General features: G+C 36.7%; 1 protein-coding gene across 1 annotated transcript; it reads left to right on the top strand.

Annotated features, from left to right (window-relative positions):
• Nucleotides 1–247: 247 nt before the first annotated feature.
• On the top strand, nt 248–15,616 carry LOC124802872 (von Hippel-Lindau disease tumor suppressor). The gene is made up of 2 exons (XM_047263915.1): nt 248–384; nt 14,592–15,616. The coding sequence occupies exon 2, from the start codon at nt 14,608–14,610 to the stop codon at nt 15,106–15,108; it is 501 nt and encodes a 166-aa protein (XP_047119871.1). The 5' UTR covers nt 248–384; nt 14,592–14,607; the 3' UTR covers nt 15,109–15,616.
• The last annotated feature ends 1,413 nt before the right edge of the window (nt 15,617–17,029 follow it).

Raw genomic sequence — 17,029 nt, 5'->3', positions numbered from 1 at the left:
TTTCACTACTGTTCCTATACGTGTTTGGCATTTTGACAAACCAAGTTTATCTTAGAGCCACAGTCTAACATGTGGTAGAGCCTACATACCTATATCACGTGGCTGAGTGAAAAAAGGATTTTATTTAGAATTGTTTTGTAGTTTAATGTTGACTCATCCAATTGATTTATGTAACTTTGTTGTGTTCGAAGAAGATACAGCTTTTGCCCCTTTCATTTCGATTGTCGGTTTGACTGTACATCGATAAGTCGATCGAGGCTTAAAGTGTTTGTTACTGTCAGTTCGTCAGAGCTTATTACGTTATTAGTTTATGTTTGATCGAAGTTGACGGTGTGTGGTATTAGCGGGTAATTAGTTTCAATCTCACGTCATCATATTTTGTTGGTAAGTTTTAAATAAGAGTTTAAGCTTGGTATTCATTAATTATATTTTTACCCTAATGTACACTTGTAAGTTGTTGTTGACATCTGATGGTAGGAGTAAACATGTTAACAGGCTGAAACATTGGCATTAAATTGCGACTGTAATTGAAAGTTGTGAAGGAGATGAAAATGTATTTAACAGTTGACATAACGATAGGTAGATTCTACAGATCGTGCCGTCGATTATGCATGGGATGTATTGATGGAATGTGAGAAGGCGTTATTGTAAACTTATAAAAAATGGAACATTTGTTTTTAAAATTAGAAAACCTTTCATCAGGGAATTTTTTTGTCATGTGAGCTATAGTTGTGCAGAATATTTTTTGTGTGGCATTCATTGTCGCAGTTAGGTCCAATGTATTGTATCTTACGTTGGAAGGTGACAATTGTGTTGTGGTAACAGGTCGAGTTATATTGCAACTTTATGTACTTGAAGAAGTGTGGTCTTCATTTCTCAGATCAGTTTTGGTTGTGTTGCGCACATGTTGTGCTTTTATTGCATACAGAAATCCTCCTGCAGAAAATATTTTTCGGTACGGTTACATCAAAATGTTAGCAAGACAACAAAGTATTAATTTTGAAGCATATCTCCAAAATGGTGGTTGCTTGTATGTGAGAAACAAAATAATTTTTTTGCCTCCTCGGATATGTTTGTAATTATTGTGTGTTAAGATGTGTGTATAAAGAATGTTAACTGCTTTCCCTTCTTGAAATAACACAAATTTAATGTTTTGATTTATTTTACTAGCCTGAGTTCACATAAACTATTGAGATTATTATTGTTATTATTATAATTTTGTTTTTTATTTTAAGTGAAGGGCTAGCCTATGTAACATTTGTGATTTCTTCCCCTTGACTGTATTATTGAAAAAAACTTGTGTATATGTATCGAAATGGGCTAATGCATTATACTGTAAGCTCCCAGCCACCTCCCTCTTGAAATGTTGGTAGTGGTGACAGTCAGTTCTGTAATGTCACTAAAGGCATACATTGAGTTGAAAGGTGTTAACTTGGTTATGTTGGTGAAACTAATGTATTTGGCTGTTGAATAGAGGTTCTGGTAACAGGCTGACCTGTATGACAGGCTAATGTTTGTGTGCCATATTTGAATGCAGTTTTCATCATAACAGCAAAAACTGGAAGGGAAATCCAGAAAAAATTTATTAAATGATGGACCAGAGACAGAATATTTTGATTCATATTATGTAGACCTACATATATTGGACATAAACTATGAAAAAAGCAAGGGAGGTTCACTAAGTGACGTTTATCAAAATGATGTCTCACACACTGAATGCCATCTGAGTTTGTTTGTGAAGCAGGTGTAAAACTTTGTTTCTGAGGGGCTGTCAGAAGCTGCATGCTTATTTTCAGTAGAAGCTACTTAAAAGGATGATAGATGTGCACTCTATTCTTGGCTTTAGGTAAGATATGTTTGTTGCCTACATTAATTATTTACAAATCAGTATAGGAAGAAGCAGCATTGTTCAGTTCATGTAAATGTCCTAAAAAAGCTTCAAGGCACATGATTATAAAGAGGATTCAAATCGTACAAAGATTGGGTGATTAGGTTTCATTGTTCTATGTAGTAATGTCAGTCTTAGTGCTAAAGGGATTTCATTGGCCATTAATTATATTAAATGAAATAGGCTTCATCTTTGGTGCATAACAGAAATTGCTGTTGTATACAGAGACTCACTATGAGTGATTTTTGTGTAAAACTAAGCCTGAGATTTTTTAAATTTCATTTTTAATTAAATTTGTCATCGTTTTCTGAATCTAGTAAAGTAAAATGTTACTGCTCTGGAACATTATTGAAGTTATAGCATTGTTGAGATATTATAGTTAAACTGTCAGAGGAGGTTCTATTGTAGGTAAACTGTCAGAGGAGGTTCGAGATCAGTAAGTTTGCTTTTTATATTTAAATTTAGGTTGCAGCTAATGTTATTGTGTCAACTGTTCAGTTTCAGTAGCTGAACCTTTTGGACAGTCTTCGGTTTTTAAAGAAAAGTAATATATGAAGTAAGCAGCTAATTTACAAGAACAGCAGTGTATTTAGTATCCCACCTGCAATGAAGAAACATAAAGTTTGGCCTGTAACTCAGAAATTGTAGCAGTTCTGTTTGTTTTAGGTTAGGAGTGAGTAAACCCAATAAAAAAATCTAGTGACTTATAAAGCAGTGTTTAATGTACAAACTGTTATGTATAAATATTGGAAGTAATTGTCTCACATGTTACTGTTTGTTAGATTGTTACAAAAATCCAACTGTTTAACACTTCATGCCAGTTTTAAGTAATGTGGGATGGTATAACTTGTGCCTTAATGAATTGTACTTATATTGATTTATTATTTATTCAGAAGATGAGAAAAACAGTGTTAGCAGCAAATATGGGAAAACTTTGAGGAAAGTTACAGAAAGATGCCAGCAAATAAAACTCCAGTAAAGAGGACAGAATAAAAGCAGATGGAAAACATGAAGATAAAGGTATCCTGTGAAAATTTTTTAATTGAACATTGTAAGAAGGAAGGTAAAAGAAGAAATACGGCTGTAAACTAAAATCTGTATTGACTGAAGTTGAGTTTGAGACCTGTGATTCCCATATAGGATGATATAAGATTTTCAGTCCCTCAGCAAAGCTGTTTCTTTGGATAAAGAAGGTGCTTCCTTCCAGTTACCCCTCCCCTCCATCCCCACCACCCCACCCACCCACCCCCAAAAAAATAGGCTTGGATGAGAGAGCCTAAAGCCTACTGTGCCAAAAAAGGGAGCAAAACAGATTTTTTTTAGTGAAGAAGAAAACATCTTGTAAATTTACTGGTGATAATCTGCTCAAAATGCAAAACATTGTCACAGTTGATAAAATAAGAAGGCAATCGAACAATACAAAGAATGTAAAGTCTATTGCAGGCCCAGTGACTTGGAAGTGGGTTAGTTTCCAGAAACATTGCACGAATTTGACAGTAAAGGAAGTTTTTTAAATCTGGATTTGAAATAGTTTTTCAAGTTATATCCAGTGTAAATTCTCTCATCTTTATAGGGTCTGAGGTTTGTGATGAACAGTCATGTGTTGAAGATCTGCAGGCACATGATCTCGAAGAAGTTACAGTGTCAGCACCAGTTGTGAAAAAGATTATGCCAAGAACATTTATTTTGTTGGATTTTCAGACTGTGATAAGCAAATCTGCCAAATACACATACCCTGGAAATGCAGAGAGAACTGTTGAACAGAATTGAGACAAACAGATTGTGTGTATGATATTTGTACGAAATGAGAAGTTAATGGGGAGGACGTATCCTACATAGAGTTTGAACAAGTTCTTGCTGTTCTTACAAATCTAGTTATTGTGCACATTAGAAACTTTTTATATAATGAATTTTCAGGAAATTTAGACATTTTTGAAAGGGGGCGAGAAGTCATCTGCATTTAGTTTCTTTAGTGGTGGTTCTTAAAATTAAAATAATTTGGTACACAGGACTTTAAACTAATACTGTCCTGAAATGTATCATATTTATAGGTAACAAAACTTTTCACTAGGTTGTTTAATTGGGAAGTGAGGTCTAGACATGTTATGGGTAAAACTTTATAAATGGCTGTTGGGGAAATCTAAGATGGCTGAATAACCGAATTGTGAATCAGTGTTTCAAATGATTTGTGTGCTTGTTTTAAATTAAATCATGAGGTTGGGGAGGTTGATGGGTGAAGATAAGTGATATCATTATATTGTTGAAAGTAACAACACATTCACTCATAATCATACACACATAGGCGTTGCCAGCATCTGCATGTGTGGCCCATTCTAAACTTTAGCCTATATTACATGCTGATTCATCTGTAAATGAATACAGTAAAATTGATTTTAATTTATAAAAACTGACCCTGGGTGACATGAGTGACACCTATGAAAATTCCTTGTCCCATCTGTGACAATCTTAGATTGAAATTTTTCTAAGTAAATAGTAATAATGAAAAATTTATTCATATTTCATCACATAGAGATTTAAAAATTAGGTTGTTTTGAAAAATCAGCCTTCTGCAAACAATTTTTTTTTTTTTTTTTTAACCCAGACATGTTTCAACATCTATGTGTCATATTCTGTAGGTCAAATTTTTATTTCTGAAAATTACACCACTAAAGGAACTGAATTTTACTATACATTGGTTTTTGTGCCCTTTTTTGTCTTTTGATAGCATGTCATGTGCAAAATTTTTCGTCCTATTGTGTGTGTCTGGCTGATGTCTCGATCAACTGCTTCTTGGTGCACTGTTTCCACACAGTTCTTCCCAGAATTTTTGCTCACTACTTCATGTCACATGCACTTTCACAAAAAGTGGTGACATGTGATCTGAGCACACCCTTCTGATTCCATACCCAGTGAGAGGTGCTATAATAATGCAGTTCATTTAGCAATGTAATTTTAAGAAACAAAAATTTGACCCACAGAAGATGACACACAGATTTCAAAACATGTCTGGGTAAATACAAAAAAAAAAAAAAAAAAAGTTTGCACGAGGCTGATTTCCAAAACAATCCAATTTGTAAATCGCAAACACGGGAAAACATAGAGGAGCGTCAGACCTTAGTAAAATGAGTCTCACTTACAGATTTGTTTTAACAGAGTGGATTCAGTAAAAAGATGTGCATAATTCACAGAGCTCTTGTAAAATGCTGCTCGATGTTCAGTGCTATGTCGTATTGCTGTCCCAGCCATGACAGGTTTAAACCTGACTTTAACATCTGACTTTCTAAATTTCTGACTTTCAGATTTAAAAGGAAGGTCAAACAACTCATATGATCACCAGTCTATGTTTAATTCATTCCTGTTTATTCTATTTTTTACATTAACTTTTAACTGACATAAAACGTAATGCAACTTTCCCCACCCATGATTATGGAATCTACCCCATCTAATAGAAGGAATTTGGAGATACTATAAAATTAACTTAGTGCTCAATAAACACAAAATTACTAATATTGTGAACACAGCTAACATACAAATCTAATAAATATGACGTATTGAAACAGTGAATACAATAATTAAATAAAATTAATAAATGACATACAACAAGTATTCGTAAGATAGTGAATACAATTATTATCTTAAATTCTGATATCCATTGTACTTTTGTTAATTGATAGATAAGTAGATTAAATGTGGGCCATCCACAGACTACCCTTATTTGCGATATAGTGCAGATCTTGGCAGCTTGTCATATTGGTAGCAACCAAGTGGAAGATCTAGCATGTAATAGAAAATAATGAGCTGTGAGCCAGAAAATAAGAATTACTTTTTCTTCACATACTGCTTTGGCAACATATTGACATTTCTTGTATATTTCTAGTGAGTACTGATGGCCATTTGTAAAGTTTTACCATCAGTGATTATCGTTGTTTTATAAATTGATCTCGGCACTATTCACATCATAAAACTCATTCACACTGATAGCCATTTATTGTACAATCTTTCTTTTAAGTTTTTTTAATGGCATAGCCCAAGTAATTTGTCGTAGTTTTTTTGAATATTTTTCACATTAAAGTGAGTTACCAGTTTTGGTTAGCCTATATCTTGATATGTCATAATCTGCCTTCATTGTAGTGTTGTCATGAATATCTTACCAACAGCTCATTTCATGCCATTGTCTTCAACAAATAGTACACAGATACATGCGTACCGATTTATAAGCCAGTAGTAAGAGCGTGCTGTAGAGATGACAGTGCTCCCTAGGACCAGTGCATTAGGTGTAGTCCATATCAATTCAGGCAGGCTAGGAAAAAATCTTACCTTCATAGCTTCGGTTGTTATTGGATTTAGCATATGTTAAAATGAAGAACTAAGTAAGGAATACATATTTTTTTGCTTTCTCCAGAAAAGTTTCTGCTAAGAGGTACAGCCCTCCCCAGATGACACTGTGTATACTCTTTTGAAGATGCAAATTTTAGAAAAATTTTAGACTCTCTGGAACCGTTCTAGATATATATATATTTTTTTTTATTATTTGAAAGATAATTGCTTTATGATTACAAAGAAATCCTCCATTTGGACTTGTCTGTTCTTTTCCTCTAAGGTTCTGAGCTTTTTAATTATTTAAGGAAAAATATTTATTTTGCAAAAATGCCAATACATAAAATTTTGATTTTTTTCTGTTGATTAGTACCATATAGTTCTACATTCCCTGAAAAGGAGAGCTTCAACTTTTAAGTCGAACAGGTTTTATAAACAATTGAAATTTTTGCCGTGCATAGAACCTGTTTTATTTCCACATTATCACATAATAGGCTCTTAAAATCAAAACCTAGCCTTATTTAACATTATTTTAGTTTTAAAAGATGAGTAAGAGACTCATTTTTCAAGCATTTTAATTGATTCCAAAATGCATGTGAAAGGTCCAAAGACTTAAAGGTTTCAATTTATACAACTTCTGTGCAGTCTATTTTGTACAGAAATTAGCCAGTCAATGAACTAAAAATGTGTTCCACTGCTTCAGTATCTTCCTTTGATATAGAGTGATGCCTTCCTGTTGAATGAATAGAAACTGGAGCACTTACAGTTTTCAAAACATTGTGAACGGGAAGTGAACCCTGATGGTGGTGTTGCTGTCCTTCAACTGGAAACAGCTGTCCATGTGGTAGCATAAAGTTCACTACAATTTCATTTAACTCGTAACTGGTGTCAATAATCTCTGTAATCCACCAGTCACTGTCATACACATACGCCACAAACATCCTCCTTTTCAGGTCGTGAATCTGAATGTTATCATGCTGTTTCTGAGGTGTTGGCCGAACGAATGAAATTTCTTCTTTTTTGCTCTTTAAAGTACATGAGATATGAGTTCGCCCATCACTTTAAATCCAAAAAGTCTGTTTTTTGTTTGTCTTGTAGATCACTCTTCAGATAGCTTCTGTGATATAGAATAGGACCTCCCAGTTGCTGTGGTAAGTTAAAGCAGTGAAAGTTTCCTTAAAACATTTTTCATTGGTATCCAAACTTTGTCACTAGTAAATTTCTTGAATCATGTTCTTGGGCCAGTAGGGTGGTAAAAGTGCACAAAATCATCATTGTTTTCCAAACTCATCTTTCAACCTCTGCAAGTCACCACTGTCCATCAGACACACATGCCGCTATGTCATTCAACATTAAAGACAGAGATGTAATTTTACTGACACAATGTCACAAATTTTGGTTTCTGATGTTACATTGCATCAAACTAAGTTTTCTGCAATGCCAAGGAATTTGTAGAAATGCCTTGTTCCTTTTATTGTTATACAGTTTTTCATATCTGGATTGAAGTGTTGTTTTCATATGCAGAACCACTTCTTTCTTGATCAGAAAATAGGTAATGCCTTTAATATTATCCTAATGCCTTTAATATTATCCTTGCAAGAGACATACATGTCCTGTACTGTGAGAATTTGGTCTGTGGTTGGTCTTTGTAGGCTAGCTTTACTTACTTCACATTTTGTCGTACCTCCTACTCCATCACATGCATTTTTACCATGGCAGGATGCAAAAATGTGCCATTCAGCCTCCAACCCATAGTCTACTTTGCGGTTGCACAGACTTGAAAAATTCTTTTTGTTCTTATACTGACTACCACTTCATCTGAAAAGTATATCAGCTTCTCAACCTGTGAAAAAATGTCTTTTATGTAATTTATTACATACTTTTGAAACACATGTACAGCCAAAGTGTTGTGCTCCCTGTAGTCACTTAGAATGCAAATTGAAGAACTGCAAACTTAGTCTTTCTCATTTTTAAAGTAGAGAGTAGATGGATGCACTGTTGCCTGGTCATTGACCCAGTGGTACCCTTGTATTGCATCCTGAATCACAAATGTAAAATTTTCTGCAAAATCAGGTAGCACTATGCTTTCAGTTTCATGAAGTTGTCCTTTTTTTTCTTTCAAAAACTGACTTTGGGTTTTAGAAACATAGTGGTGACTTTTGAGTTTTTCTGAGTTATCCATTAAAGATTCAAAGTACTCTTACTGAGATTTAACCACTGTTATCATTTCTGCCCTGTCAGTTGTGACCCACTGTTTGAAGGTAATATTGTCTGGCATTTCCTCCTCATATTCGTGAAACAATTCAATAACGGTTTCCTTACCAACTCAACATGCCGTCATAACTGTTAGTGTCACAGACCATTAAATCTGGTAACTCTTTAGTTAAGATCACGGAGTGTTGCACCCGCAATCATCGGTTTGACATTTTGATCATATAAACAAACACATACGAAGTGTGTCCCTGAGGACCCAGCCAAAATACACCAGTTAGGGAGGAGGTCACAAAATTTTGACCTTCCAATTTTGCATTCAGGATGAGAATTTTTGGAAGCTACATAAAGTTCATTTAAATTTGACAGCACTAGTCGTTTCTATTTATAACAACTCTTTTGCTATCTTTGCAACCTGGGCACAATCTACTGTTTTCATCATCTTCAAAAAAACTGCTGGATCTTTTTAATTTTTTCTTAATTTATACCTTTTTAATTTTTTTCTTCATTTATACCTTCATTTCCTAAAACTGGAAGAATGCCCTGCTCTTTCACTAATTTTTGGGTTATTTTAACCAAATGATGAGAAATGTTGAATTCATGAACTATTTTTTCTCTTGACCATGAGTCAGGGAGCAAACTTAAAATTTTAACACTTTCCTCTTTAGATGTCACTGAACATTTAATTTTTAATTTCTCTATTAAGCTCAAATATTAAGTGTCAGATGATGCTGGTGGTAGGTTTTCTTCTTCTTTAGAAATAATGTTTGTATCCGTATTATTAAAGCATAAGCCCAAGTCTTTTCTAATTTTGTCTGAAATTTGTTATACCTTATTTTCAATAGCTGCTTTTCTTCCTCTGCTACTTAATTTTATTATTTTTGAAACAGGAGATAAGTCTAACTTAGAACAAGCAAAATCCAGTATGCTAACAGCTTCCTCATTAGGAATATAAATGTCATTAACAGGGTTACATGATTCTGGTTCGCAGGAAATATTTTTGAGTAACAATTTGGGCACAGGGAATTTCCAGGAATTACATTAAGTTTCACTTGGGAAGCTGTTTTACTCACATGACAGGGACAAATGTTCAAGTTTTATTTCCCACAACCCTTTAGTAATAGGCTTTTTATTAACTTTAAGTGGATCACAGCATTTTCTTCCAAAAATGTGGTTGTACTTCAGAATATTTTTCTTCTCATGATACTCGCACACTGATGTTACAAAAGAACTTACTTGAAATTTAAACAAAGTTTGTCTAACTTCATCAAAGTCATTGACATTTTTCAAGTTTCTGGAAACTGAACCGTAAACTGTTTTGTGGCACACTTCAATTGCTGTCTGTCCAGCATAGCATTGTTCATCCATGTTATTGCATTCCAGTTAATCTCTCAAAATTAATTACAAATTATACACAGAACAAAGCACATAACACATTCTACGCTGTCGATGAAGTTTGTACATCCACTCTAACAGAGGTTTCAGAACTGACTGGCTACAGCAATGTCACACCCAGCAATAATGTACTTCTTTATTGACAATAAACCTAAACATAAATGGCCATTTTTATTACCACGGAACAATAGCGAAAGCTCCTATTGTTTAATATTGCATTATTAAAAATAAATAAACTAAATGAATATTGGGTGATTGTGTTAACTAAATATATGCCACAATTAAATTGTATTAAAATGAAACAATAAACCATTTAAATAGGCAACAGCCATAAGATCAGTTGTAGAGTAATGTGAATTATTTCCTCATTTTCAAAAATTCATATCTTTGTTCACAGTCAGATATCAATGTTGAAATTTCTGCAGTACGTTGCTATCATATAGGTGTACAAACTGCGCAAAAATCATATTTTTATATTGAGATAACTAACCCCAAAGTTTACAAAAACGAAAATTTTCAAATTTCAAAAATTCATAAAAAACCTAAGGAAAAATTTGTAAGTGTTCTTGCTCTATATGAGGCTAGTAGTGTATGATATCTAACTATAGGAAAAAAATAGACACCCACCTCTTGTTTGTTATTTTTGGGCCTAAAAAGTAGATTTTTGAAAATTTGAATACCATACTTTGAAGGTCATTTTGACTGGTTATTTTTGAATTCAGGGTATTTTGCATAATAGACAATGTTGTAGAGGACACTTTTCTAAAAACAATCGTGTCAATTGCAATGTTGTACTTAACCCAGTGCAGAGATACTCAAATTTTTGCTAATGTCTCCAGACTGAAAAATTGTCGTGCACCTACAAATAAAAATGCCGCCATCCAGTAAAGGAGCAAGATAAATTGTTTTAAATACTGTTTTGAACTTCTCAAATATAGGGTAATCACATATAAAAAAATTAAAACATTTAAAAAAGGTCAAGCAACCGTCACTGGACCGCTTCATATGGATTGACCGTTTTGTCCGTTCAAAAGTAGACTGCGAGTGTTTCATTTATGAATCTTCACGCCCGTCCCTCTTATGCTGTCTCAATACTATCTACCACCATGGCATCTGTTTGCCACTGGCACCTTTTACACTAGCCTGTTTGAGAGTCTGTATGCAGAAGCTGCCGAAGTACTGTTGTCCTACCTCCACGGCTTTCACCTCAGCATATATGCATGCCGTTTGTCTGCCATGCGTGACCATCCATCCTATCCCTTCTCGTTCAATGACTCCTTTTTTCTGTTACCTCCTGGAGTTCGTTTTCAGCTCTTGCTCTGTCAGCTTACCTTCACACTACCAGAAACTTTCCCATTATGAACCCTTCGCCACCTCGGCTTCGTGCGGTGGCCCGTGTTCACCTTGGCCTTCATTCGCTTCCAAAGGACATTACTTCAGCCTCACTCTATCGTCTTCAGTTTCACAACCTTTGCATGGACCTTCGTAATAGTGCCTTTACGTTCACTGATGGCTCTTGGACTGACTGTGGTGTCAGATGTGCCTTGGTCATTGGCACCTACGAGGGTTGTTTTTTAAGTAAGGGCCGTTCGCGCATATAGGCCCGCGCCACTTGCCGGCATCCTTCCCGTTCACACTGATGCAAGTTGCAGCTCTGTAGCTGACGTGTACGCATCGCTGTGCTACTTTATAATGTTTACGATTATTGAATTGCCCGCCGCGTGTGAGATACGGTCAGTGATACATTTTTTGACCACGAGAAGCCTATCAGCTGCAGAAATTCATCGTCAGTTAACAGAAGTTTATGGCTTGAATGCAGTGAGTGAAGGTAAAGTGCGTCAATGGGTTAGAGAGTTTAAAAATGACCGTCAGAACGTCCATGATGAAGAACGCACAGGCCGGCCCTCTGTGATCACTGATGATTTGGTGGCTGCAGTCGAAACAAAGATTCGTGAGGACAGAAGATTCACAATTTCCACTCTTTCTTTGGAATTTCCAGAAGTTTCAAGATCCGATTTGTACAAAATTGTGTCTGAAAACCTAAACTTTAAGAAACTGTGTTCTCGGTGGGTACCCAGACTCCTCGCAGAGGACCACAAAGGGAAGAGATTTGCCACTTCATTGGACTTTTTGATTCGTTACGAGGAAGAAGGGGAGGACATGTTGAGTCAGATTGTCACTGGAGATGAAACATGGGTATCCCATATCACTCCCGAAAGCAAGCAACAATCGATGGAATGGCGACACACACCCTCACCCATCAAGGTCAAAGCCAAACAGACGCTGTCAAAGCGCAAGATTATGGCAACTGTGTTCTGGGACCAGCGCGGTGTTTTGCTAGTGGACTTTATGCCACGAGGAACGACAATCAACTCAGATGCCTACTGTGCAACTCTAAAGAAGCTCCACAGAGCAATTCAAAACAAAAGGCGCGGCATGCTGACAAAAGGAGTTTTGCTCCTGCACAATAACGCTAGGCCTTACACCTCTGAAAAGACTCAGGATTTGATTTATTCTTTTGGCTAGGAAGTTTTGGACCTTGCTCCTAGCGATTTTCACCTTTTCCGGTACCTGAAACACCATTTTGGCGGGCAGCGCTTCAATGGCGACGATGAAGTGAAAGCGGCCGTGAACTCTTGGCTGTCGGAGCAGGCGGCCGAATTCTTTGAAGAGGGAATTAAAAACTTAGTTGTACAGTATGACAAGTGCTTAAATAAACAAGGCAACTATGTAGAAAAATAGGTAAAAGTGCTTAGAATCAGAAAATAAAAGTTTTTTTACAAAAGTATTTTTATCTTTTTTTAAAAAATAAAAACGGCCCTTACTTAAAAAACAACCCTCGTATGTTTTTCGGTATCTGCTTCCAGAAGGGTCCACCATTTACCAACGGAATGCCCTTTTGTTAACTGTGTATGTTCCTGTTTGTGTTTGTCATCTCAGAGGTCAGCCATTTTAGCGAACAATGCTGTTAACCACATTTTATATGGCGAAGGCCATTTAATTTTTAGTTCTGGGCCTCCTTTTCTCTATGGCATATTTTATAGACCTTCTCCGGACCCTGTTTTTAGCTGTCTTCTCTTCCATCGATTGGGATTGATCTGTAGTTGTTTTTAGCTCCTCTTTTTGTCTTCATGTTCTATCTGTTTTGACTTGGGCATATATGACACTAGTTGTTTTTGTGCACTAAAACAAAAGAAATGCCAGCAATGACATCGGGGCACTTATAATTGGGGTAGTGTTTGCAGGGTAGTCCCACATCCAAAATTGCTGTGTACAGTCACAGATGGAGCAGTATGGCACAGAGAAGACGTCTACAGACCCTCTGCTGTGGAGGGCCATAGGAGGAATGGGAGCAGGATAGTCGCAAACTGATGTGGCCCAATGGCTTAATGTGAATTGTTCTTCTGTTTCTGGGATGAGAGAACCAAAACTGTATCCCGGACAGGGCCGACTACATGTGACATCAGAAAGAATGGACCCTTGTTTGCCTGTAAGGGCACGACAGTACCGCCTTACTACCGCACTGCAACAGGCATCTTACCTTGCAGCATCCCTTGGACATGCCCCTGTATCGAGGCAAACGGTGTACAAAAGGCTTCTGCAGAGTGGCCTTTATTGTTGCAGTCTGTTCACCTCTGGCATGTCTTCTCAGAAGGGAACGTCTAGATTTGAGTCTTCAACATGCCTCCTGAATGGTTGAATGGTGGGCCAATGTTCTTTTCACAGATGAGTCCCTATTTGGTCTGGAGAGTGATACTCGACGGATTCGAATCTGGAGGGCATGTGGAACACGATTTCAGAACCAAACACTGTGAAGAGAGACCTGTATCGAGAAGAATCCCTAATGGTTTGGGCAGGGATTACGTTGACCACTCAAACACTTCTTAATGAAATTGTATAGGTGAATCACAAGATTTAGCTGCTGTCAGGTACTGTGAGGAGAATTTGGGATCTCGTGCACGGTTGTTGTGAGGTGCTGTGGGCCCAGACTTCATATTGATGGACAATAATGCTCGACCTCATAAAGCACGAGTAGTTGATGTTTTCTGGGAAACCGAAGGTAAAGCACGTATGGCGTGACCTGCTCGCTCTCCAGATTTGAATCCCCTAGAGCATGTCTGGTATGCACTAGGGAGATGGGTTGCATCACATCAGCATCCAACTACTACTCTCCAAGACGTGTGAGCAGCTCTGCATGATGAAGAATGGGTATTATTTTTGCCTCAACATGAGATTGATGTCCCATTGTTTTCAGGCCTGTATTGGTGCCAGAAGTGGTCACACCACATACTGAACACACTAACCCGTTGTCAGAACCTGTGTGCAAATCTGTTAAGTTGGGAAAAAACTAAGAACATTTTTGTCTACTGTTATGCATGTTGCAGTTGATTATGTTATGTTGTATTCTTTACATGGTTTCTACTTTACTGTCACCTGTTCATACTGTTTTGTGGCAAAATAAATTCAACCTTGCAAAGTTTCCATTTCTTGCTTTAATTTTGGACACTGGTGTATATGATCTAGTTCAACATAGTCAAATTTTTTCAACTGCATTATCCAAAGAACCATTGCTTCAGTTAAGACACATAGGTTCTTTTTGTTTTGACCTTGTTTGTGATGGTTTCTGTTAATGTAATAAGTGGGACGCTGTACTGCTTGTGTCCTGTTCTTTCTGATTTTTGAAGTTGTATTGTTGTTCAATCAAAATAGTAAATAGTTATAACAAATAATTATACAGTTGCACTTCCATATAGCTTCATTGTTGTTTCTTATCTTTCAGATGGGTGACTACAGTTATGGCGGATGAGGAGAAGGTCCTCAGATCTTTGAAAGCCACAAACAGTGCTTTTCTTAGGTTCATTAACAGCACTGAACGCAAAGTTGATGTTGTGTGGATGAACTACCAGGGTCAACATGTGAAGTTCAAAACCCTATTACCAGGCACGTTCTTCGATGCAAACACTTATGAGTCACATCCGTGGCTTTTCATAGATGCGGATACTCGTGACAGACTGGTTGTAAAATCAAAAGATGTGTATTTACCAGAACCATGGTTCAAACAGTATGAAAGGATACCCATTCCTATAGCTGCATTGCCCATGAGGATTGAAAGAACCAAAGTATACATTACAATACCTGTCTTTCCTCTGCGACAGAGGGCTCTTCAGATTGTAAGAGATATGCTTCAGAGGCCAGAAGATGCTTTCAAGCTTGAAATTCCAACAACACTGCAGAAGCAGCTGGCAAGAATGGTTAGGGAGTGTTCACAAACACGCTTGAATTGCAACCCACCATAATATTTATGTAAGATGCTGTGTTTTTTTATATGTTTTTGTGCAGATTAAGTTATCCTTCAGTTAGGTTGTAATTTGCATAGGAGCTAATTGTCTGTGATCATTAGGGTACTGATGAAGTTAGCCAAAATGACAGCAAATTATAACAGCAGGGATGAGGAGGGAGGTGCACATAATATGTGGTGCTCTACATGCAAGTCATATGGACTTGTTTTCATGGTAAAAATAAATAATTTTTATCTCTTTAGAGACTACTCCAGATAATGGAGTTATACTTCCAAATTTGCTAGCAATAGTGGGAACAAATAATTTTTTCAACACATTTTGATGGAAGCAGCAGAATATATTATTGTTTTCTTTTTGAATCTTTTTGTGCTTTCATTATTCATCTGTTTAGAGAAATGTTAATCAAGAAGTTTGACATTTGTATTTGTTTAATGTGCACAGTTAAATAATGTAAGATAAAGGAAGATAATGTGACTTTATTTGTCAAGTTAGATGTGAATTATGGAACAGTGTCATATATTTTCTGTGTTGATAGTTGAATGAAAATTGTTGAAATTAATAATAAACAATAGTTTTGAAAACCTGTTTTCTTTTGTCTCAAGATACCACACTTCTGAGAATTTGCTTCTGTTCAATGGTGATTTATTTACTGCTTGTTGTATTTTATTTGAATTGTGTTGACTGGAGCAAAATTAAATATGTATAAATACTATCCCGTGCTATATTGCAATTTAACTTGGATACAAAACAGAAAATTTTGTTACTTTAGGTTTCTACAATGCTCACACATTGAAAATTTGCCCAAAATGGTTGTAAATATCTGTTGGAATATTTCTCAGCTCAACTGTTATATTGGAACCGGTCAAAGGAGTGTGCATACAACATGTTCAAAAAGCGTAAACAAACTTTTGCCAGTTGTTGTTGTTGTGGTCTTCAGTCCTGAGACTGGTTTGATGCAGCTCTCCATGCTACTCTATCCTGTGCAAGCTTCTTCATCTCCCAGTACCTACTGCAACCTACATCCTTCTGAATCTGCTTAGTGTATTGATCTCTTGGTCTCCCTCTACGATTTTTACCCTCCACGCTGCCCTCCAATGCTAAATTTGTGATCCCTTGATGCCCCAAAACATGTCCTACCAACCGATCCCTTTTGCCAGTAACCTGATATTAATTACAAGAAAGAATGCTTCATGTAAGACATGCCCTGATGAATGAAAATATTATGACCATCTGCTTAATAATGTTTTAGTTCACTTTTGTTACACAATGCAGCAGTGATTCTGCAGAACATGGATATGACAAGTCCTTGTTAGGTTTCTGGATGTATGTGGCACCAGGTGTCTGCACACAGGACACCAGATTTCCATGCACTACAGACCATTGGTTTGTGGATGCAGACTGGTGCATGATAATGTGTCCCAGAAATGTTCCATCAAGTTCAGATCGGGTGAATTTGGTCACAGCGATTGTGGTGCTTTTGGCTCCTACCACAGGTCCCATGGAAGGCCAAATGAATATTCCCCATATTACCAGAGTACTGTCCCCATTGGCCTATGTCTGTGGCATGGTACACATTTTGAACAGCAGCCAACTCTGGCAGCTCAGACCTGAGCTGCTGGAGTTGACGGTCATGTGTGCATGAGGGTGGGTGCTTGCTTATGTGTATGAAAGGTGTACGTGTGTGTCTATTTCTCTCCTACTGATGAAGGCTGTGGCCGAAAGCTTTATGTAAGTGTCTTTTAATTATGATGTCTGCGACTTAACACATCTTTTTTATGGTAAGTAACAGTCTCTTTTCCTAAATTGTTGCCCTTTTTTGAAGTCAACTTACGTCAGTGGATTTCTCCATTTGTGGCCCATATCGTCACTAGAATGATTCCAGTTCATCTCTGCTCTGCTTGGTTACTTTTCTGACCAC

The sequence above is a fragment of the Schistocerca piceifrons genome, chromosome 6 (assembly GCF_021461385.2).
Source record: "Schistocerca piceifrons isolate TAMUIC-IGC-003096 chromosome 6, iqSchPice1.1, whole genome shotgun sequence".
Taxonomy (NCBI): Eukaryota; Metazoa; Arthropoda; class Insecta; order Orthoptera; family Acrididae; genus Schistocerca; species Schistocerca piceifrons.
Note: the sequence above shows the minus strand (reverse complement) of the source record. Positions and strands in the feature narration are given on the sequence as shown.